Source organism: Mercenaria mercenaria, unplaced genomic scaffold (genome assembly GCF_021730395.1).
Source record: "Mercenaria mercenaria strain notata unplaced genomic scaffold, MADL_Memer_1 contig_3116, whole genome shotgun sequence".
Classification (NCBI taxonomy): domain Eukaryota; kingdom Metazoa; phylum Mollusca; class Bivalvia; order Venerida; family Veneridae; genus Mercenaria; species Mercenaria mercenaria.
In genome coordinates this window covers 1-26,173 of record NW_026461227.1, presented here as the reverse complement: position 1 = coordinate 26,173, position 26,173 = coordinate 1, and the positions used below count along the sequence as shown (strand labels likewise).

Below are 26,173 nucleotides of genomic sequence, written 5' to 3'. Positions count from 1 at the left end.
TTATCTAGGGTGCCTCAAGCATACGGATTTAATGGGACAGAATTCTAACTCCAGCATTGAGAAATTAAGGTAGAATCTGTTTTAAATTTGGCTCACTTTATTCAAAAATAACCTTGGGGCAGAAGTAAAACCTACCTGCATTTCTTTCACAATATGTAATCTAAAGAATGAAGGCAAAATAGAGAACTTTTACCACAGGTAACTCAGTATTTTTAAAGATGTCTAACTCTACCCCTCCAGGTTCAGAGGGAAATTCACTTTGAACTGGAAGAAATCGCTTATAAAATAAAAATTTTCCACTTATATACAAAACATCCATAATAAGTCTTGAAAGAAGTAAAAAACGTACAAGAAAAAAAGGAAAATATGGTGAAAAAAGTTTGGCCCCGGTGGGGCTTGAACCTATACCCCCTTGAAAATTGCAGTCAAAGTAGGTTTATGGTAGGAATTGAATACTCTTCAAAAAGGAGGTACTGTGGCAACGTTAAATGTCGCAACGCCGCTAAATGTCGCAACCACCGTTAAATGTCGCAAGGTTGACGTTAAATGTCGCAAGGTTGACGTTAAATGTCGCAACCACCGCTAAATGTCGCAAAATCGTCTGCCGCTACATGTCGCACCTTTAACGTTAAATGTCGCAAAAAATTGCCCACCGTTATATGTCGCAACACCAACGCTAAATGTCGCACTGCCTATTTGACACTATGACTATCAATTCCTTGTGTATATTTACTTTTTTGAGGGAAGAAAAAATAACAGATTTATGTAATACAAATAATTATCTTAATGATCAGTGCTATTATGTATAGCAACAATAGGGCCTTGTTGGCCCTAGATCGCTCACCTGAGTTCCACACCTTGCTTGAACAATCACGCAAGAAAAATATTTGTGAAATTATTTTGTAATAGGGCCAGAGTTTTAGGACAGAAATATTCTGAGGTTTCTTCTAACTAAATACGATTTGGTAATAGTGTTGTATGTTTGTGGGGGTTGGGTATGGGTGGGGAACGGGGTGAATAACGACACAGAAATCTAAGACACAGACACACAGCACCAAGACAATTAATAGAAAATATAAATAATTACATTTTTGAAGGTGAGGATGGGGGGAGAGAGAGAGGGTTATGTGTGGGTAGGCGGAAAAGTAGGATAATGAGGGGAATTAGACTAAACCAAACAATTTTAAGAGACTAAAAGTAAAGTCATTTTAAGCATTCCCGCTTTACCTGAAAAAAAAATGTACAGAGGGCCACATAGGATCTTTCTCCGCCACTGAAGCTTGACAGCTACCTTATGACTTTAAATGTAAAGCTCCAAACAAAGAAATAGAACCCATGGCTGATTAATAGAAAGTCTTCGTTTTCTACAGCTGGTACAAAACAGTCTTCGTGTCGCGTAGTTGAACATCCTGTTGTGTAACAGGCCTGGATTGTTGCCCGAGCCGCTTCTCCCACACCAAACCCACCCTTGTTGCCTTACTAGTGACTTATACTCATCAAAGTTACAGCCAACTATTTTGGAAATAAAATTTTCTCAAAATGTAGACCCAAAACGCCCCAGAGGCGAACATTTTATACTTATATTTCAAAATTCCCCAGGGGGAAGAACCCTTGACCCCTTAAAATGGGGGGAGTACCCCGCCAGTACCTTAAAATTAAGAAGAAAAAATGCACCTGAGGCAACCATTTTATACCTGTTTTTCAAATTTTCCCGGGAAGAGACCCTGAGCCCTCGAAAATGACAGGGATAACCCCTCCCATACACCGAAATTTTGAACAAAAAATGCAATAAAAGTCCAGCATTCCATACTTGTATTTCAAAATTGTCAATTGGAAAAGACCCTAACCACCTAAAATAAGGGGAGTGACCCACTAGTACGTACCTAAAAAAATAGACAAAAATGCACCACAGGCCAACATTTTATACCTGTATATAAAAAACTTTCCCACAGATACGGACAGAGGAACCCCGTACCTACCGCACGTCGCAGGTGACGCTTTAGTTTTAAACTTGTGCGCCCCACCCCTCCCATCCCCCGGCTTGTTGTGTAACGAAATTCAGGTCGACTAAAGATATGCGATACAACGCGCGACAATACGGAGCGCGAGCTTAATGTCTCATCAGCTAAACAGGACTCCATAGAATACATAGTTCAGACCTGAAGTAAATCTAGTACTGTGGCGAGTACCACGTTAGTGCTCAAACCTTTAAATATTAAATATATAACGTATGTATGGTGCAGAACCACTGAAAAGCAAACATGCAGATTAGAGTGAAAGGTCAATTCAGCCCTTCCCCTTCCCTTCCCTTTTTAACTTAGAATGTTTGGTTAAAGGTTTACTGTTTTTACTGGCAAAGCTGTAATTCAGGGTCAAGCACTCACGGAGAAAAGTCGAGCGCGTTGTCTTACGGACAGCTCTTGTTGACATAGAAATTAGTTAAGTCTGGCACACCATTCCATATTTTGTCTAAATTGTTTGATGTATAGCTTTGAAACTTTGAACACATGCTTACCATCATGGTCACACATTGCCATATAGTGCAAGACTTATCCAAATCTGCACAAAAAAACAAGAACGCTAGATCTCTGTCATTCTTTTCTTTTACAAAGAAGATATTGTTGTTTTAAAATAGAGATATAGATGCACATACCCATTTTGCAGAGAAACCTACATGTATGTCAGTTTTTGTAATTTGTTTATTCTTTCTTTGTTGAGGCAAAAAAATCGAAAATGATTACATATACCACTAGCTGTCTTTATATATACTTATATTGAAAGACATTTTTTCTCAAAATTTTTTGTCTAAACATTGGTTTGAAAAATTTAGAAGTAATATCAGAAACCTATATGTATCTTAGTTTCTAGGTATTTTATGAAATGGTTTTCTTTGTTGAGGAAAAAAATCAAAAATGATTATCATTATGTCTAAACATTAGAAAGTAACATCAGAAATCTACAGGTATCTTAGTTTCAGGATATTTCGTGTTCTTGTTTCCTTTGTTGAGGCAAAGAAAAAAAATCCAAAATTGACTACCAATAGTTATTTCTATATACAACTTTATGAAAGACTGTTCTTTATCTTGTTCAAAAGACTATGTCAAAACATTGGCATATAAATTCTAGAAAGTTTCTTCAGACACCTACATGTATCTTAGTTTTTTAGGAATTTTGTGAACTTTTTTGCTTTTATTTGTTAAGGTAAAAAGTCAAAATCAATTACTACTAGCAGTGCTGTCTTTATATATACTATTATGATAGACTGGTTTTTTAAGGCTTATGTCTAAATATTGCTTACAAAAATAAAAAATTATGTTCTTTCCCCCAGTTTCACTTCAAAAACATAACTACATTTTTGTATGTTCCTTAATAAACTGAATTTCGTTTTTTTTTTTGTTTTTTTTGCTATTATTCAGGTGCAGCACTGTGTTTGTTTGTTTTTTTATTTTGTTTTTTACTGTTACAAAAGAAGCAGAGTATTTTTATTATTCTTTTCTTCCATCCATGATTTGTTTAGTTTTTTTCTACGGTTGAGAATATAACTTTTGTCTCAATGAATATACAAGGACTAGGTGACAGAGGAAAACGGAAAGATGTTATTAATTACCTGAAGGAGATAAAAATATAATATTTATTTTCTCCAAGATACACATTTTACAGATAGAGAAATTAAGTATATTCGCGCACAATGAGACTATGAATGTTATTTTAGCAACTTTAATAGTCAGTCTAGGGGGGTAGCAATATTTATAAATAATAACTTTAGCTATAAATTCTCTAGTATTGAAACTGACCAGAATAGCAACCTTCTTATTCTTCACGCTTGTATTGCAGATAGCCATATTTCATATCTTCTATCTGGATGGTAATATTTAAATGACATTTGGTCAATTTAAAGACATTCAAAATTAAAAAATGTTTCACCAAGAGATTTTTCGAATTTTATCATTTTTAGGGGAGATAATCGGTATTGAAGTTAACATTGATGCCTATGGGAAATATATGATTTCTTTGATTATGAGAATCTGAGCTTGAATTTCGAGAAAATTTTGCGGTTGAAATCTGCATTATATGATTCTGATACAAATATCAAAAAGAAATCTAAAATTCCCCGTAGGGAAAAGGAGAAAAATTATTTGTTTCCCCTAGTTTTCAGGGGAGATAACTCATGAAAAACCAAAATCATCAGGGGAGGTAATCTATAGGAAATTTTTAGAACATCTGTCACTATATAACTTGTCAATATGAACCTTATTTCTATCGTTTGATATTTTCAAAGCTTACATTATCAAGTTGTATGCACGCTTTTGGTGAAATTGAGGCCTATTACGGGTAGTCATCCTTAATCTTTCGATGTTTTGTATATATGGCCCAAAATAAATATGACCCTGATTTTTATAAATATATTGAAAGAAAAATGGTAGAAACTGAAAATCATTGCTTAATTGTTGGAGATTATAATATAGTGCTAACCCAGACATTGATTGTTTTAATTATATAAATGTAAATAATCCTAAAGCAAGAGAAATAGTTCTTCAAATGATGATCGAATGTAACTTAATTGATGCATGGAGAGAAAAAAAACTGTACTGGTAGATTTGAAATAAAAAAAAGTGCAGGGTGCCTATATAAGGTCTAGAGCTATGTGGATCGCTGAGGGCGAAAACCCCACAAAATACGTTTGCGGTCTAGAAAAAAGGAATTTTGTTTCTAAGTTAATGAACTCTTTGTATTCGACATCAGGAGCCCTCCTGCAAAAGCAAGAGGAAATTACGAATGAGGTTGTTAACCATTATAAAAACTTATACTCAGTAAGACAGACTGAAACAGTTGAATTAGACCATATTTTACAAAATGGTAGTATCCCAAAATTAAGTGAAAATGAGAAACAAGGTTGCGAAGGACATCTTACATACAGTGAGATGCTGAACAGTCTAAAAAATATCAAATGACACACCGCCCGGCAGTAGTGGGTTTACCACTGCTTTTTTAAAAACATTTTCTGGTCAGATATTGGCCATTTTCTAGTAAGATCAATTAAGGAGGTAGGTTACCTTGATACAAGGGTAAATTCAAATTAGTTGAACCGCAGCATTTTTTTAGTATTTCGTGTAATATTAAGTTTTAACTGCTACAATCTCAATTTCGTTTGTCTCTGTCCCTTCAAGTTCAGTTTCTATCCAGGTTTGAAGAACATGACCCTCCAAAGGTATTTCATATTGAAAGAAGAAGGAAAATACGGATAGTTATCACTTTTCAGTGTATTTTAGTTTCATTGATATCCGTAGAAGTCTGCATAATTGATAATTTTACTAGTATGCACGTTAGCTTTCTAATATAAGCTTAAAATGAATATGTCGCGGGACCCGTGTTTCCATGGTAACGCATTTTCTCTCATTTTTAAACAACTTTGTATAAAAATACGGGTTTTCTTGCTTTTTGTAGTAATTTCTTCTAAAAAAAATATTGAATAAGATTATCTTTCTAGTTAATGTAGCTTTAAAACATATTATTTCTAACGTAAGTTATATTTTCGTGTTATTTGCATTTATTCAAACAAATTTCACAGCTTAGAATACTTACAGCAGTACCCTTCGTCTGGCATTTTTCATGGAAAGATCGTTCAGCATGCTGTTATTATTCTCATGGATATTGTTGAAATGAAAATAAAAAGCCGAAGCTGCGTTTCTTAAATAGACCAGTGTCAACGCTTTTGAATTTTACATTGAGATACATAGGTCACGGTCTTCGTTTCCATGGTAACATCAATTCATTTCAAGAAACCACAGTTTTCTACTGAAATTTGAACAATTTTAGATCTTAATTTAAGTATATAAGTAACAAATTATCAACGGAACCTGAAAAATAGGTATTACAAATCAAACTGCTAGATTTTTTATTTGAAAATGACCGTAACAAGTAACCTTTCACCCAGCTATATTCCAAATAACATTGGTTACCATCGTCCATTTTCTTACATTCCGCATAACATTTCAATATAACTACATAAAAGAAGCAAAATATTGATTATTATTCAGAGCAATAGACCCATAAAAATATTTCAGCAAATAATGGTTATTTGAAAATAGTTGAAATAAAGTAAATGCACAGAATTACGTACTTTCAAGATAAAAGCTATTAGTTTTGCGCGGTAACTGACACGTAACGTCCAGACGTCAACCCTTTCGCTGCCAACGGAAAATTCAAAAGATGCCAAAATGACGTCAATGACGTCGAAAACCGTTAGAGAATCTTGACGTCAGCGGTTATGTTCATGCTAATTGATGCCTTAATTGAATTGTTTTACATTGGATATATAATTAGGGGTTTTGTCAGTAAATGAATTTTCTTAAATCCAATCATATACAGGTTATTTGTTTGCGTAAAATTAAAGTATCTTTCACGAGTGAACACCGGATACAATATTTTCATGAGTGGTTTACCCACGGGTAAAAATGTATGATATGGCGTCCATGAGTGAAAGATATTTTGATATGTCATGTAAAAACAAACAAATTTTCTTTTTATTTCATGTTTTGACTAACTTTACCCATTTTATAGTTTCTTACAAGTGAAAAATATCTTCAGTATTTAATATTTTTCACTGTGAAATTACCAGATATATTTCACTCTAACAATAACGATAAATCACTGAAAGACATTTAATAACACAGGTAATTCTATATGTTTAGCGCTAAAATGAATACTTTGGCAATACACTGTACTTGTTTCTTGGGTCGTGGGTTCGTTCTTGGGTAAATCGCATATATAACTGTCAGCTTCAACATGCATATTCTGATCACCCTTAATTAGGGATAAGATCAGACAATTTACTCTTTTGTGAAACATCCGAGGACTTAAAACTATGAAAACACTTTATTATGATGTTACATAATTATGACAATTTACAAAAGACAGAACATGCGCGAATGCCGAGAACTGTTGGATAACCCGTGAAACAAGATAGTTTTACGCTGTGAAAAAAAAAGTGTACATATTTCGTCTGTATATTTGGCGAATAAGAAAAAAAACAACAACAAAGGACTTCTCGTTTGCAGTACATCGTAAGCTGATCGGATTTTACGTTCGATATATGACAAACAATTTTAAAATTGATAACCGCTGTGGCAGCGTTATGATTTACATAGACAAATTGCCACACTTGATCTTTCCTAATACGAATAATCCTGAAACTCATTCAAAATATATCCGCTGCTTTGTGGATGTTTAGAACTTTGAGCAAGATAATTAAAGCAATTGTAACCGATTCAATTTTGTCTTAAAATTTTGCTTTCATTTTTTCTTTTGCCTCAAAGGGACACCCTCAAGACGAACAGATAGCAGACGTTCATTTTTGTATACATATTGGATATGAAACGTCACAAATCATTAGTATTTCAAGTTTGATATAAAAATACGTGCAGCTAATTTATTCTGTTCTATATCACATTGACTGACTACCGCTTTAGAGAGCTTTTAGGCAAGCCCCTTAATGGCATACAACATATTGAAGACAATTATAGTTATGCCTCTGAATATGTAATTGTAATTTGCAACAACAGCTACATTACAATCACTGTCAACATAATATTAGACATTCTTAACTAAATAAAAAATATCAACAACGGTAGTTACTTTCAACATACATAAAACTGAAATAGAACTATTTAACTATTCTACTCTATTCAATGCTATTTTTCAGAAGCGATTTAGTTACATATGGTTTTAAATTTATATAAACTATGTTGATGTTTTTTACGGATTTACCGATATTTTTTTCACCAGCATTTTAGTTACATACGATGTTTCTTTACCAGTATCCCCCGATCTTCAGCCGATCACCACGGGGAGCCGTGATATGTCTCGCCCAGGATCCAAGCTCCTGAATATGAATATAGAGCTTCCCGGCGAGCAAAATATAAAGTAAATACATTTCATTGTACTTGTCTTTAAAAGTGGATATGGTATTTATCTTTTAATTATTTTATTACGATTTCCTTGCATAAACCTGAAAAAGAAGATCTTAAACGCTGTCATGTTACAATAAATGATAATCGAGAGAGTTTTAGCCAAATTTATAGGGAATCGATTCTATCGATTTTCGTCGCTTCGAAGTCGGGATCGATCCCTCTACAGTAACATGCGATATACCGAATGTGATATATAATATCGAATTCAAAAATGTGTACTTCTGCCACGTGCACAGAGCGTCTGACTTCGGACTTTTGGAAGAATACGCTTTTTCCTTGTGACATAACTTTTGCATCTTGCACATCAGTACAAATATGGGCAGTGCTGTTTTTTATTCCAATATCTACCTTTAAATTCATAGGGAATCGATCCTGCGCGAAATGAATCACAAAAAAAAAACAACAATAAAAAACAATACATTGTACGATAAAGATGAATGTAGAAACTGTGTTCCGTCGTTCATATAAAAAAAAAGTTTGAAAATGTCCTAATTATCCTAAACACATCATAGTTTAAAAGTTCTTTTGTTTTCATATCGACATAGTTTCAAATATTATAGGTAAAACTATATTTTTATTTGTTTGTCTGTACTTGAGTGCGCATTGTATGCGTCGTTTGAATTCATTTTTTTTTCAACACCGGCAATGATTATAATTTCTTAATTAACTAATTACAACACACACATTTATAGATATTTAGTATTATTTACATACTTCATTGGAAGTCTAGTGTATCTTTATCACGTCGGTACCGTAGGAGGAATGTCTCGAACAGTCGCACACTTATTCATACAGTTCAAATTATTTGAATATTGATTCAGTGTCCTTCGAGATATGAAGTATAATCATATTATATTAAAAATGCAATAAAATGGTGTTTGGTTTTTAAAGTCAGATCGACATAATTGTATGTCATGTGCCGACTCTGTAGAACCACTGACCTTCTGTTTGCCTGCCGGATGATTCCTCACATATAATAATTCAACACCCTAACGGACCAGCGACGGTGAAGGACAAGTGATTCGAAGTCAGTGACCTTAATCACTCTGCCAATGAGACCCCTAAACACAATTTAATAGGGTCTAACTGTAAAAATATTCTAGATTCAGATTAATGTAAACATTACTCAAGCTGAAGGCACCTTAACAACAAAATCTTGCAAAGTATTACTTTATTTCAGGATCATAACTATTTTTATATCTGTAAAATATTCATCACGATTTTATGAAAGAGATAGGTTTTAAGTTTGTTAAACTGACGAGACATTTCAAAGGCAGTGCACGACACTTTGGGAAGTTCCTTACACAGAGCGTGAAACGGATTTTTTTAGTAAAATATTAATGCCTCTAGTTTGATTCAATAGAACTTTGTTCGACGTTTTATTAGGCAATATCTTAGTTTTTAAATGGTTTTCTAGGCTGAACAAGTACTATCAACATAATATATAGTAATTTGTTCAATGTATTTCAATTTACTGAATTAAAAGCATTTCAATTGAATATTTCTTCTCGTAAAACGTGCGTTGTAGTCATTTTATCACGTTTCTTCGGTCAGTCGTATAGCACCCAAACCAACGATATATTTATTATTTCGGCGGGAACTTTTGTTCTTTGTGTGTTTCCCCTAAACAATACTTATAAGTTTTCCAGTGTAGTCCCATTCAGTACTTAAAAGTTTTCATTTTTGTGTGTTGCCCCATACAAATCCATATTGAAACAAAACTGACTGACTTTTTTGTTTCCTTCATTTAAGTAGTACAACAAAATTCAATATCATGAATCTGCTATCTATTTCAGGACAAACAACAAGTATCCCTCCCATCAGAACACTTCCTCCAGATGCCTCCTCCAACATCCTGGGGATCAACCAATCACAGCACAGCAAGCAGTGGGCAACAAGTGTACCTGTGTCATATGAAATTACAAGATAAACTACTCAAAGTGCGAATAGATCGGGCCATAAGTGAAGGCGTACCGGGTACGCGTGCGCGTTGTTTTCGAACTTCCTCATTTATTCTTGTGTGTTTCCCCTGAAAAATACTTATGAGTTTTCCAATGTGTGTTGCCCCATACAATACTTAAAGTTTTTCATTTTTATGTGAGTTGTCCCATATAAAACATAAAATTTTTCATTTTTATGTGTGTTGTCCCATATAAAACATAAACTTTTTCATTTTTAGCACCAAACAATAAGATTAAGTATGATCTCAAACATCTCAAACTAGGTGGCGGCAGGGGTTGGTAAGGAGGGTACGCGCGCGGCGCATTTTTTTTCAAACTTTTTCATTTTTTTGTCTGTTGCCCCATTCAATACTTAATTCTTTTTTCATTTTTTAGTGTGTTGCCCCATATAAAACTTAAAATTTTTCATTTTTATGTGAGTTGCCCCATATAAAACATAAAATTTTTCATTTTTATGCGTGTTGTCCCATATAAAATATAAACTTTTTCATTTTTATGTGTGTTGTCCCATATAAAACATAAAAGTTCTCATTTTTACGGGTGTTGTCCCATATAAAACTTAAATTTTTTCATTTTTATGTGAGTTGTCCCATATAAAACTTAAACAATTTCATCGTACGCATGCGCGTTGTTTTCAAACTTATTCATTTATTCTTACAAATGTGTTTTCCAATGCTTGTTGCTCCATACAATACTTAAAGTTTTTCATTTTTATTTGTGTTGTCCCATATAAAACATAAATTTTTTCATTTTTATGTGAGTTGACCCATATAAAACATAACGTTTTTCATTTTTATGTGAGTTGTCCCATATAAAACATAAAATTTTTCATTTTTATGTGTGTTGTCCCCTATAAAGCATAAACTTTTTCATTCTTAGAACCAAACAATAAGATTAAGTATGATCTCAAACATCTCAAACTAGGTGGCGGCAGGGGTTGGTAAGGAGGGTACGCGCGCGGCGCATTTTTTTTCAAACTTTTTCATTTTTTTGTCTGTTGCCCCATTCAATACTTAATTCTTTTTCATTTTTTAGTGTGTTGCCCCATATAAAACTTAAAATTTTTCATTTTTATGTGAGTTGCCCCATATAAAACATAAAATTTTTCATTTTTATGTGTGTTGTCCCATATAAAACATAAAAGTTTTCATTTTTACGGGTGTTGTCCCATATAAAACTTAAATTTTTCATTTTTATGTGAGTTGTCCCATATAAAACTTAAACATTTTCATCGTACGCATGCGCGTTGTTTTCAAACTTATTCATTTATTCTTACAAGTGTGTTTCCCCTATGCAATACTTGTAAATGCGTTTTCCAATGTTTGTTGCCCCATACAATAATTAAAGTTTTTCTTTTTTATGTGTGTTGTCCCATATAAAACATGAATTTTTTCATTTTTTATGAGAGTTGACCCGTACAAAACATAAAGTTTTTCATTTTTATGTGAGTTGTCCCATATAAAACATATTTTTTTCATTTTCATGTGACTTGACCCATATAAAATATAAAGTTTTTCATTTTTATGTGTGTTGTCCCCTATAAAACTTAAACGTTTTCATTTTTATGTGTATTGTCCCATATGAAACTTAAACATTTTCATCGTAGACATGCGCGTTGTTTTCAACCATTTTCATTCTTTATGTGTTTCGCCTAAACAATACTTATAAGTTTTCCAGTGTAGTCCTATTCAGTACTTAAAAGTTTTCATTTTTGTGTGTTGCCCCATACAAATCCATATTGAAACAAAACTGACAGACTGTTTCGTTTCCTTCATTTAAGTAGTACAACAAAATTCAATATCATGAATCTGCTATCTATTTCAGGACAAACAACAAGTATCCCTCCCATCAGAACACTTCCTCCAGATGCCTCCTCCAACATCCTGGGGATCAACCAATCACAGTTCAGCAAACAGTGGGCAACAAGTCTACATGTGTCATATGATATTACAAGATAAACTACTCAAAGTGCGAATAGATCGGGCAATATGTGAAAGCATACCGGGTACGCGTGCGCGCTGTTTTCAAACTTCCTCGTTTATTCTTGTGTGTTTCCCCTATACAATACTTTTCCAATGTGTATTGCCACATACAATACTTAAACGTTTTCATTTTTATGTGAGTTGCCCCATATAAAACATAATTTTTTTCATTTTTATGTGTGTTGTCCCATATAAAACATAAACATTTTCATTTTTAGAACCAAACAATAAGATTATGTATGATCTCAAACATCTCAAACTAGGTGGCGGCAGGGGTTGGTAAGGAGAATACGCGCGCGGCGCATTTTTTTTCAAACTATTTCATTTTTTTTGTCTGTTGCCCCATTCAATACTTAATTCTTTTTCATTTTTTAGTGTGTTGCCCCATATAAAACATAAAATTTTTCATTTTTATGTGAGTTGCCCCATATAAAACATAAAGTTTTTCATTTTTATGTGTGTTGTCCCATATAAAACATAAAAGTTCTCATTTTTACGGGTGTTGTCCCATATAAAACTTAAAATTTTTCATTTTTATGTGTGTTGTCCCATATAAAACTTAAACAATTTCATCGTACTCATGCGCGTTGTTTTCAAACTTATTCATTTATTCTTACAAATGTGTTTTCCAATGTGTGTTGCCCCATACAATACTTAAAGTTTTTCGTTTTTATGTATGTTGTCCCAATAAAACTTAAAATGTTTTCATTTTTATGTGAGTTGTCCCATATAAAACGTTTCATTTTTGTGTGTGTTGTCCCATATAAAACATAAACTTTTTCATTCTTTTTTGCACCAAACAATAAGATTAAGTATGATCTCAAACTAGGTGGCGGCAGGGGTTGGTAAGGAGGGTACGCGCGCGGCGCATTTTTTTTCAAACTTTTTCATTTTTTTGTCTGTTGCCCTATTCAATACTTAATTCTTTTTTCATTTTTTAGTGTGTTGCACAATTTAAAACTTAAAATTTTTCATTTTATGTCAGTTGCCCCATATAAAACATATTTTTTTTCATTTTTATGTGATTTGCCCCATATAAAACATAAAAGTGTTCATTTTTATGTGTGTTGTCCCATATAAAATTTAACCTTTTCATTTTTATTCTTGTGTGTTTCTCCTAAACAATACTTATGAGTTTTCCAATGTTTTTAGTCCCATTCAATACTTAAAAATTTTCATTTTTATGTGTTGCCTCATACAAATCCATATTGAAACAAAACTGTCCGACATTTTTTACCCCCTTCATTTAAGTAGTACCACAAAATTCAATATCATGAATCTGCTATCTATTTCAGGACAAACAACAAGTATCCATCCAATAGGAACACTTCCTCCAGCACGTTCCTGCAATATACCACTTAGTGGTCCTTAGTGCCTCCTTAGTGGTCCTTAGCCATCCTTAGTGATGTATTGCAGGACCCCTCTAGCATGTCTCCTCCAATATCCTGGGGATCAAGAAATCACAGCACTGCAAGGCATTTGTCAACAAGTGTACATGTGTCATATGAAATTACAAGACAAAATACTCAAAGTGCGAATAGATCCAGCCATAAGTGCTGACAGGCTTTCAGTAGAGAACGACATGGGTCACACAGAAATGAAACATTACCTTGGCGTACCGGGCACGCTTGTGTGTGTTTATTCCAACTTTTTCATTTATTCTTGTGTGTTCTCTTATACAATACCTAAGAGAGTTTTCCAGTGTGTGTTGCCCCATACAATACTTAAATGTTTTTATTTTTTGTGTATTACCTAATACAAAACTTAAAAGATTTTCATGATACGCATGCACGTTTCAAACATTTTCATTTTTTGTGTGTTGCCCCAAACAGTACTTGAGTTTTCAAGTGTGTGTTTCACCTTAAGAATTTAACAATGTGTAAGATAAAAAATAAGTAGTGTCTAACTTTTAGTATTTAGAAGTATGTAACCTTAAAACTTTGTAGTGTATAACCTTAAGAACTTAGTAGTGTGTAACATTAGAATTTAGTAGTGCGTAACCTTAGAATTTAGTAGTCTCTAACCTAAAGAATTAAGTATTATATAACCTTTAGAATTAAGTAGTGTATAAACTTAAAAGGTTCCATGTGCACCACCGTATGAACACATCTGCGGATGTCTCTAAAATTGTGTTTATTTTTTGTACTTTTAGCATATGTAAATGTTGAGTTCTGCTCAACCCGGGGCTAGAGGGCGTGGACGGTAGCAAGCATTTCCACTATCTTACATGAACAGGCTCAATCAAACCGGGCCTGCAACATTTTCGTTGTTGTTGTGTTGAGCGACCTGTGGAGTTTCCACTTTTTCTATTTTAGAATTGTGCATTCTGTAATGTTAAAAATTTAACTTCTATAACCTTAAATATATATAGTAGAATGGAACTTTAGAATTTAGTGTGCAACCTTAAGAATTTAGTAGTGTGTAACCTTAAATATTACTAGTCTGTAACCTTAAACATTTTGGGGTGTGTAACCTTATAATTCAGCAGTGTGTAACCTAAAGAATTTAGTACTGTGTTACTAGTCTGTGTAACCTTAAAAATCAGAATTGTATAACCTAAAGAATTTAGTAGTGTATAACCTTACAACTTTAGTATTATGTAACCTTAGAATTAAGTAGTGTGATACCTTAACATTTAGTACTGTGTAACCTTGCAATTTAGCAGTCTGTAACCTTAAAAATTAAGCAGTCTGCTACCTTAAACATTTTGTAGTGTTTATCCTTAAAATTAAGTAGTTTGCAGCCTAACGAATTAGTAGTGTGTAACCTTTAGAATTTAGTAGTGTTCAACCGTAGAATTTAGTACATTAGGAATTTAAGTAATGCGTTACCTTAGAATTAGTACTTTATAACCTTAAAAGTTAGTAGTTTGCAACCTAAAGCATTTAGAAGTGTAACCTTAAAAATTAGTAAAGTGTAACTTTAAGAATTCAGTAGTCTGAAACCTTAAAAATTAAAAGTCTGTTACCTTAAAAATATAGTAGAATATAACCTTAAAAAATAAGAAGCATGTAATCATACGCTTCAGTAGTGTGTATCATTAGAATTTAGTACTGTGTATCATTAGTGTGTAACCTTATAATTAAGTAGTTTGTAACCTAAAACATTTAGTACAGTGTAACCTTTAAGATTTACAGTTGAACTTCAATGGCTCGAACTCGGATCTTTCGAACACCCGGGATCGCTCGAACTCTTCGTCCGGTCCCGAATTCATTCCTTCTTTATTCTATACAGTTCTACCTCGGATCGCTCGAACTTCGAAAATTCGAACTCTCGAACTCATTTGGTGGTCCCTTCGGCTCAATTACAGTGATAATTACACCTATTCAGTCGAACAGCCAATTTGTCGCCGGAATGGCTTGTGTTTACAAAGTTTTTCACACCTCTGCCTGACATTCGCCAAGCTTCCCCTTTAACCGGCGCGTGCGTAATTTTCACACGCCTATGTCATGTTTGAAAATAAATAATAAAGACTGTTTCAGCGTTTGTTTTTACAAATCATCGTATCATACACACATGTAGGTACAATATGACAATATATTACAATGTAAGGTTTGTAACACATCATGCCCTCGAATTCCCAAATTCAAAATGGCCGCCATTTGGATGGCTCGAACAACGGAAAACTCGAACTTATTTCAACGGGACCCTCGAGTTCGAGCCATCGAAGTTCGACTGTAATTTAGTTGTTTGTAACCTTAAGCATTAAATTGTGTGTTACCTTAAAAATAAGAAAGGAGTAACTTTCATAATTTAGTAGTCTGTACACTAATAAAATTTAGAAGTCAGTAACCTTAAGTATTTAGTAGTACCTAACCTTAAAAATTTAGTAGTATGTAATCTTAGAATTTAGTAATGTGTTACCTTAAGAATTTAGTAGTGTGTAATCTTAAGAATTTAATGTAGTGTAATCTTAGAATTTAGTACTGTGTAATTCTAAAATTAGTAGTTTGTACCTAAGAATTTATTTAGTAGCGTGTAGTCTTAGAATATTGCAGTACGTAACCTTTAAAATTAGTAGTATGTAATCTTAAGCAGTTTGTAGCGTGTAACCTTAGAAATTAGTACTGTGTAACCTTGAAAATTAAAAGTTTGTAATGTAAATAATTTAGTAGTAGCGTGTTACATCAAAAGTTAGTAGAGTGTTACTTTAAGTAGTGTTTAACTTCAGAATTCTTTCAGTTTGTAACCTTAGATGTGTTGTAGTCTGTACCCTTTAGAATTTAGTAGTCTGTTACCTATAAAGTTAGTAGTCTGTACCCTTAAGAAATTAGTAATGTGAACTGTTTGAATTTAGCAGTCTGTTACCTTAAAAATAAGTAGTGTGTAGCTATAAGAATTTAGTAGTGTGTAACCTTACAAACCAAACGTAACAAATTTTGATCCTTAAAGGGGCCGTAACAGTGTAAACATGTTACCTAGTGATTTCATGGAGACAAATATTCTGACCAGATTTCATTATGATTGGACCAAAAACGTGGCCTCTTGAGTGTAAACATGCATTTTATTTTATTTGACCTAGTGACCTAGTTTTTTTACCTCACATGACCCAGATTCGAACTAAACCAAAATTTCATGAAAAAATGCATAAAAAAATGTCCTTTAGAGTGTATACAATATTTTCCTTTGATTTGACCTGGTGACTTTATTTTTGACTCCACGTGACCTAGATTTAAAATCATCCATACTTCATGATAGCAAACATTCTGACCAAGTTTTATGAAGATAAATAAAAAATGTGTCCCTAGGGTGTAAACAAGCTTTATCTTTGATTTGACATGGTGACCTAGTTTTTGACCCCACATGACCCAGATAAAAATTTATTCGATATTTCATAAAGACAAACATTCTGACTAAGTTTCATGCACATTAAATGAATAAGAGTGTTAACATGCTTTCCTTTGATTTCACCGGGTGACCTAGTTTTTTTGACCCCATATAACCGAGTTTCGAACTTGGCAGTAACTCTAGAAACTAGGATGGAATGTAGACGGTTTTCGAGAAAGGAACCGAGATCTTATTGTGACTTATTTTGTGTGCAAGTGTGGTTAAAATCAAATATAATATATCACTTTATCGTCTTCACAAGGTAAAAAATAACAAATTTTGCTCTTACATGGATCAATAAGGGACCGTAACTCCGGAGCCTATGAATGGATCTGACAGATCTATCATGGATTCCAAGATGATTTATTGTTGTCGAAGAAATTTTGCAAGCTTTTATCAAATCAAATCATAAATAAAGTCTCTGTATGGCTGCAAAAGCCAAAATAGCAAATTTTGGCTCTTTACGGGGCCATAACTCTGGAACGTACCCATGATGGGATCTGGCCAGTTTTCGAAAGGAACTGAAATATTATGCCAATACAAGTTGTATGCAAGTTTGATTAAAGTTGATTGCAAAATGTGGTCTCTATCGTGATAACAAATTTTGGCCCTTTATGGGGACATAACTCTGGAACCCATGATGGGATTTGGCCAGTTTTCGAAAGGAACCGAGATTTTATGTTAATATAAGTTTTATGAACGTTTAATTAAAGTTGATTGCAAAATGTGGTCTCTATCGTGTTCACAAGCCAAAACTAGCAAAGTTTGGCCCTTTAAGGGGCCGTAACCTGGAACCCATGACGAAAGGAACCGAGATATTATGTCAATATAAGTTGTGTGCAAGTTTGATTAAAGTTGATTACAAAACATGGTCTCTATCGTGCTCACAAGCCAAAGATTGCAAAGTTTGACCCTTTAAGGGGCCATAACTCTGGAACCTATGATGGGATCTGGCAAGTTTTCGAAAGGAACCGAGACATTATGCCAATACATGTTGTGTGCAAGTTTAAATAAATTGACATTGCAAACAGACAGACGACGGACGAAGGGCGATCACAAAAGCTCACCCTGTCAGTCACTACGGTACAGGTGAGCTAAAAACAACTTTTTGTATAATAAAGAATATTTTTAGACATCAATTTGAACTATTTCAGTTTATATATCAGCAACTCTTTCAAATGCGATTAGAATAATCATGATCACCGCTATTTGTTTCAGGTATTCCTACAATTGCTAACCGGGCCTGTACATATATTTTTTTTAAGTCTCATATTTTCTATTTTGTCCACTGTTACTAAATACAATGTAAGAACAATTTGCACTGAAACTCGGCATGAATATGCATCCTACCATTCAGCAAAATTTCATCAGTATAAATTTGCAGGTCCAGCATTCTTCGCTACGGCCTATAGGCCAAAGTTGTAGAATGTTCTCCCAGAGAAATGTGTTTAAATGAACGCACCGGCACGTCGTCGTTTTTCGGTAATACAGCAGCTGCTGCATCATCAAACCTGAGATGCAGAACATTTCTAATATTAATAATTATAATCATGGAACACACTGAATGCCGTATCCCCACATAGTTTCACTTCACAGTGGAAATTTGATCAATTATGAACTTTTTTAAATAAAAGTCAAGGATTAAGGTAATTAGACTAGATAGATCCTCGGTACAGTATTCGGAATTTCCATTTCTAAACATTTCAGTCACAATGAAACAAGGTTGCACTTTTTATTTTATGCTTTTTTCAGTAAATTTATCAGTGATATAGAATTGATATTTTCACTGCTTCAAACAGTGAAATATCATTTTTATTTTTCACTGTTACGGAACGAGATCTAGATCTACACCAAACTTCAACACAATGTTACTTCCCCTTATCGGTACAGTACAGTAGAATAATTGTTTACCAAATTTCCTGCACGGGGGTTTGATCTACACTTGCTGTCTTCAATGGCGCTTGAAGCTCTTTCAATAGATCTCAATTGCATTATCATATGGATCCCACCCACTTAATCTTAATATAGATTTACTAAGCAGTAGATCTACAGTAGTAAAGGTTGGAATTTTTACCGTCTGACAACTCGAACAGAAACTCAATGTAGAAAGCCCTTTCAGAAGAATTTGAAAGAAAATACTGGTATATTCATCTTTTGTTACACTGACCACATTCATACATAGGGTTATTACGAAGATGATTACGAAAGAGATCACCATTTAGGTTACTACAGTAATTACGCATGCGTGCATGATATACCGAAATTTGTCTGTCACCTTCCTAAATACTACTGCTCAGGTGACAGACAAATTTCGGTATATCATGCACGCATGCGTAATTACTGTAGTAACCTAAATGGTGATATCTTTCGTAATCATCGTCGTAATAACCCTATGTGTGGATGTGGTCATCAAAATGAGGACGCAGAACATTTTTTCTTCAACTGTACTTACTTCCAAACTCAAAGAATTAACTTATTTCGCGATACTCGTATGTTTCATCTGCTAAATTTAGAAATTCTGCTCTTTGGTAGCGATAGATATACGGATGAGGAGAATAATTATATATTCTTACAGGTTCAAAAATACATAAAACAGACTGCAAGATTCAGACAGTAAGGTACGATATTATGAATGAAAATATAAAGTTGAGAATACTGGAATGTCTTATATATAAGATTGACTTCCCAAGGAGCTGGGGGCCGTTGGGAACAGAATAGTAGGAAAGCACTTGTATGTCAAACAAAACTAGAGCTATCACTAAAGGAGATGAGGATGTACCCCCAGCCCCCCCCCCCCCCCACCCCCCTGCATAATTATGTGGACTGTATGTATACAGTATAGTAACAAAAAGCAAGTGCCATAACTATGCAGAATATTTATCTAAAAGAACAAAACATGCCCCATGCACAACTAGAGTTGGTAATGATCACTTGTGTAAAATTTCATTAAATTGTGTGCAAGGGTTCGAAAGATTAGGCGCGCATAAGATTGCATATGCAGACTGTATGTACATAGTATGTTAACAAAAAGAAAGTGCCATAACACTGCAATTTTTGTTCTTGAAAGAACCTAACATGCCCCATGCACAAGTACTGTTGTTACTTATCACTTGTGTGAAGTTTCATTAAATTATGTTAATGGGGATGAGGAGAGATGGTGCGCACAAGACAGTGTCTATGTATATAGTATATAGTATAGTAACAAAAACCAAAGTCCCATAACTCTGCATTTTTTTCTGGAAGAACCTAACATGCCCCATGCACAACTACTGTTGTTACTGATCACTTGTGTGAAGTTTCATTAAATTGTATTAATGGGGATGAGGAGAGACGGTGTGCACAAGACTGTGTCTATGTATATAGTATAGTAACAAAAACCAAAGTCCCATAACTCTGCATTTTTTTCTGAAAGAACCAAACATACTCCATGCACAAATACTGTTGTTATTTGTCACTTGTATGAAGTTTCATTAAATTGTGTCAAGGGGATGAGGAGAGATGGTGCGCACAAGATTGTGTCTACGGACAGACAGACAACCTGAAACCAGTATACACCCCCTTACAACTTTGTTGTCGGGAGCGGGGGTACAATTACTCATATGTACAAATAACATAAGCTTTTTATTTTCTGAAAATTAATATACAATTATTTTAGGAAGTCATATCTTACTACAGTAATATTACATTAAAGCTCAAATCTTAGCAGAAAAGGGTTCAAGGTTTTTTTCTTTAACACTTATCATGATGTTATTGCACTATGCTGACAAGGTTAAGAATATAAACAAGAAGCTGCTGAAATTACTTATGTTTCAACCATTTATATGCTATGAACTTACTAGGTATTTACATGTATATATATTACCTGAATCTGGATTTAAGAACCCCAAAAGCCTTTTCTACAACAGAACGGCCAGAACTGTGATGATTGTTAAAGTTTACTTCAGCGACTGATGAAGGATTTAAGATTGGTGTCATAAGATAACTCCTGAGTGGATAACCACTGTCTCCAAGGAGATATCCTAAATCAGCAGACTCCAAAACATCCTGGAAAAAGTACACACATGAAATTAATAATCCTTCTTCTTATAAGCGTGCCAGAGAAAGTTCTACATCTGACTTAATGCCTCTGTTATATAACAAAAATGAAATACTAAATATATTGATGTGTTATGTATATTTTAAAAATGAAAGTATAATTGACACACCAGGCAAAAAGCAGACTGTTACACAAATGGACCAACTTATCTGTTTGTGGAAATGTCTGCCTGGGTACAACAATCTTGTGCAGAATTGAAATACTGCTTATTATAACCATACAAAAGGTATGATTTGCAATGAATGCCTTTGAAAATACCTTCAATCCACAATTGTTGAAGATGAAAGAATCATGTTGAGATCCAGGCCACCTTGCAACAATATCCAGAAATCTGAAAATTATACATGTAACTGGGTTGGTAATCAAGCACATTTAACTTAATATACCATGAAATGGTAGTAATATGTCTAACAAATAAATATAGACTAGTCAACCAATCAACTAGAGCATTTAATAAAGAGAAATTGTTTAAACTTAAAAGACAGTATTAATAAATTAAAGCATCTTTAACTTAACAATACATTGTAAAAAGTGGGAAAAGTGTAACTAACAATCAACACAGGATAGTTTTAAATATTTTATTACTGGAAATGAAATTAAATGAAATGTAAATGAAACAAATATAATACACATACCTCATATTACTGTCAACAACAGCTTGCATATTTATGGCATGAAACCCCTTCCTACAAACATATGCTGCCTCATTTTCTGCTGGGGCCTGTGTTGGCAAGAAAAAGAAATGCCTTTAATATACATAATGTGGTACAATATTAAATATTATAATTCAATCCTCTTGATAATGGAGACAAATATTTCCAGTTTTGATACCATTGCATATGAATATCAGCTTGTAAATCCATGCAGTTACATTTCAAAAGTATGTTAATACTTTTGAATATTTTCACCATTTTTATTAATAAATAATCATTAATTTACAGAATATTATTCCTATTTTGTGGGACTCACAAAGGACAAGACAAGTCCTTACTTTTTTGTGAAAATTCTTCCAGAGAGTCTGTCAAATGTACTGATACTAGTAACTGATATACATGTCCACTATGCAATCAGATCAAGATCTTAACTGATTGCTAAAAATATGATTCAAAACTTTTAATTTAATTGCCACTGCCCTGAAATTGATCAGTTCATTGTAAAAATTCAGCAGGGTCAGGTGGAGTTGGTTCTAAAATGCTAGCGCAAGTATAAATTCACACACACACACACACGCACAAACACACGCATAATTAGGACATTTTTTCAATAAAATATACGAAAACCAATTCATACTGTCAATCAAATAAAATTAAAAATTAAGTGCTGAAAAAATTGTTCAATAAAATTGACTGAATGATACCTGTATAGGAATAAGCGTTCCGTCAATTGCTCCTATGACATTTGGCAACCCGCATTTGTTGTAGAAACTGTACTTTGTACAATTCAGGCTTTCCAAGGGAAATCTACAAAACAAAAAAAAACCGTACAATTACCTATACAAGTTTATCAGCTTCAAATGTTGTCATGTTAATTTTCTACAAACAATTGTTTGTTATTGTTATACAAAAGCCTAGCTCTTTACCAAAACTAGTATAACCTTGAACTGTGCTTGCTGAAATATCTCATTATGTTGACATAATTTCATGTAAAATTCAGTTGAAATCAGTCACAAGGTTTAGAAAAGGTTGTGTTGTTACACAAATTTAGACAGCCACTGATAAACTGCTCAGCATCTAAATGTCCAAGTAAGTGGGCAGACACAAGCAAAACACATCTGTACAGTCTGATCATGATCTGCAACATGAAACTCCCTATGAATTGTAAATGCTGCTGCCTAAACTGAAAGATGAGAAGGTTTAATACCTTATGGTGTCTAATTTGTCATTAATAGCTGTGACAACTGACTCGACTGCATGGCAGACACTACTCCTGCTTACACCATGAAGGTCTGCTACCTCCGAGTAGAAGCTACCTTTAGCCAGGTATCTCAGTGTAACAAGAACCTGAAATATAAATTATTTTGCAATCATGTATATGACACTGGCAAGAGTAAATAACGGCATTACAACATAATTTACAGAGCTGCATATGTATATACTGCCTCTAGAGCATAGTGGTAAAGTGTATGCCTTGAATGTTGGAGGTCTGGGTTCGATCCCCGGCTATGTCATACCAAAGGCGTGAAAAAAGGTACTGGTAGCTACCTTGCTCGGCACTCAGCAATGAAAGGGTTACTACAGGAGGTAAAATAAGCACAGATAAGTACCTGTTACTGGATACCAGGTTTGTTGCACAAGAGCTTTGTAGCTTGTGTTGCATTCTACTGTATGGGATGATAAAAAAGCCTACAGCAGTGTGTATATAATGTAAAATAATCTGTCTATGATATCGGTTGTCCGATTAGCTCAGTTGGTAGAGCATCTGACTTGCAAGCAGAAGGTCGCAGGTTCGAGTCCTGTATCGGGCTGCACATTTTTCCGCTCCTATTACATGTCTATGATATCCGATTAGCTCAGTTGGTAGACACACACCACTAGATGAATGCGCGCAGTCTTGTCAGATCACAGGAGCCTGAAATTCTATCTATAATGCTCCAAAATGGCTAAATATAAAAATGACCCCTCCTATATAGATAGAATTTCAGGCTCCTGTGGTCAGATGCAATGTTGTTCGCTAACTGTCTCAAGTTGAACACTAACAGCATGGATCCTGACCAGACTGTGCAGATCCATTACAGTCACAAAAGCACTTAGCTGGTTTTCTCATGGCACGGCTCATATGTTGTGACGGATGATACATTTAGCGGCCGTGTTCCTAAAGGTTGGTATTATTAGTGGTGTGATACCTACTTCCGGAAGTCGTTAGAGGGCGGGATTCTCCAACTAGAAGAGCAGACTTTACAGTGTCACCACAGAGAACAGACGTATGTAATCTCTTCTTACTAATTTACATCTCCGTGGGTAAGTCCCCGTCCTCCCCCTGGCCAATAAGGTATATCTGACTGTGGCTTAATTCAATGATGTTACAATAATGGCGACGAGGATTCAAATGGCAATTTAGCGGGCAGATACAGTCATTTGCCGTAAGGGTAGACAGCATCAATTTCGAGTTGACATTTTTGTCATAAGCCGGCACGGCATAAGGGCGAAATTGATTACACTACATAAGGTTTGGCAGTGACTTGAAGGTTTTCGTTTTAAGCGCAGTCTGAAGGGTTGAGCAGGCTGGTAAATAAATTCCAGACTTCTAGTTTGATTTATTTATCATATAATCAACAATAAGGTTTCGGTCAGGAAAAAGGCTTTTGTAGCCTTGGGAGAAGAAATATAGATTTAATTGTAAAGTCTCCAGGTTTCAAGCCAAGTAATTTTTCAACTTCTGCCGGAAATTAGTTGAAATTTTTTCACGAAACCTGTCCACTTCCGGTGAAGTCTTCTAGACTCACTTTGCTCTTCTTACAGGTCCTAACAGATTACAGAATAAAACTATAGAGTAGCAGTCTTCTAGACCTACCTATTTTCAACAGATATACAGACAGAAATAAGGTTGGTTTATTTTTTTCCATATAAATGGTGGTGTCTACCAATGGAAAAATATTTTAGTGTATCCAATACACTGCTATAAGAAATTGGAATATTTATTGTTTGAGTCTGAGTGACCGGTTTAAATATTTGAATAAAAAGTGTATTTTATACACAAGTGGCTGTCTGTAGCTTGTAATCTGAGGTATTTTGTTTTCGGCGTATTCTATACACGAAACAAATAAGTTCTACCATTGAGACCTCTAATATTAAATTATTTCTTCAGTATTCTATACTGGAAATAGATTTAAATAGATAAACATTGGAGATAAATTGTTTTTGTTGTATTCTATACACAAAACAAAACAGTTCTACCTACTTGACCATAAAAATTGAATTATTTCTTCAGTATTCTATACTGGAAATAAATGCAAATAAATAAACAATAAAAATAAATTGTGTCTGAGTATTCTATACTTAAATCAATTTACAACAAAAAGTATAAAATATTTTGGTGTATTCTATACCCATAATATTAAAAATTGTGATTACGCTTTGTCCGACAACTGACATTTAATTACACACAAAATGTCCATCAACATTAATACGGCAGGCAAAGAGGAATTGCAGAACATCCCTTCAATAGGACCGAAGAAGGCGGAAAAAATAATAGCATTTAGACAGACATATGGATTTGTCACAAAAGAAGCTTTGGCTATGGTGTTCCCTGGTGAATTAACAACAGATATACTGGAAAATATTGATTTCACATTTCCAGTTACTTCACCAGATAAAATTAATAAGACAGGGGGGAATGTAGCAGTTAGTGTTTCACCAAAACCTGCGCCTAATCCAGATACTTTATCTGTAAAAACAACAACAGATGCACCTGTTACAAGCAGTCCACTAGTGCGACCGACTGCGACAGATAGTTTTACGACTCCGAAAGGGACGTCACTCATGACAGGCGCCTTGGGACCATTATCTCCCCATTCCCCACACAAAATATTAAATCAACAAATTGAAGAATGTCTTGAACAGTTGTTAGCTTTAAGTCAAGGCATGAATAGAACAGACATTGCTTCAATGTTAGCAGCCTTACCAAAAACACCACAGTCTGATGAACGCCCAAATCAAGCAACATCACTACATACAGGGCCTAGTACTTCTAGTACATGGTCAAGGTCAAGGTCTCCTATCAAGAAAGAAATTGTCACACCAAAAATATCTCTGACCAAAAATATTTCGCACCAAGAACCGGTAGCAGATAAGTCATCATATAATCCCGAAAGCCATTCAGGATCAAGCGACAAAAATTCAGGCGACAGACAGGTACACGAAGAACCGACCAAATCCAGCGACTGTAATGTTACTGATAAACATTCCAAACGTCACAGGTCAAGGTCGCCCAAACATCAAAGATCTGATACAAGGCATAGATCTACTAGACACAGCTCTTCTAGATCTCCGTCTAGACATAGGTCAGATAGATCTAAATCGCGACATGAGTCACATCATGGTTCTTCAAGAAATAGGTCTCAGTCTCCACACCGAAGGTCAAATGGTCATAGATCAAGGTCATGTGATGTAAGGTCAAGAGATAAAAAATCATATCCATATCAATCTTCGCCTCAACGTTCTGCATCTCCCAGTAAACATCACAAGCAAGAAAAATACAATTCAAGGTCAGATGACACTAAATCCGGTAGTAAAGAAAAAAGGTTAAAAGACACTAAATCTGGCAATAGAACAGCAAGGACAGATGACAAGGGTGCTAGGTCTCATACATCAAGGTCAGAAGATACTAAATATAAAGAAA

At 34.3% G+C, this 26,173-nt stretch overlaps 1 protein-coding gene and 1 non-coding gene across 2 annotated transcripts; one reads left to right on the top strand and one right to left on the bottom strand.

Annotated features, from left to right (window-relative positions):
- Window positions 1-20,571: 20,571 nt before the first annotated feature.
- On the bottom strand, window positions 20,572-22,848 carry LOC123530835 (putative nuclease HARBI1; the record flags this gene model as incomplete). The annotated part of the gene is made up of 5 exons (XM_045311610.2): window positions 20,572-20,784; window positions 21,095-21,167; window positions 21,472-21,557; window positions 22,194-22,296; window positions 22,697-22,848. Coding segments are annotated over 5 exons (600 nt in total), but the record flags the coding sequence as incomplete, so codon positions are not given.
- Window positions 22,849-23,227: 379 nt separating this feature from the next.
- Window positions 23,228-23,300, top strand: Trnaa-ugc (transfer RNA alanine (anticodon UGC)). The gene has a single exon. It is a non-coding gene; the product is annotated as a tRNA-Ala (tRNA).
- Window positions 23,301-26,173: the final 2,873 nt, after the last annotated feature.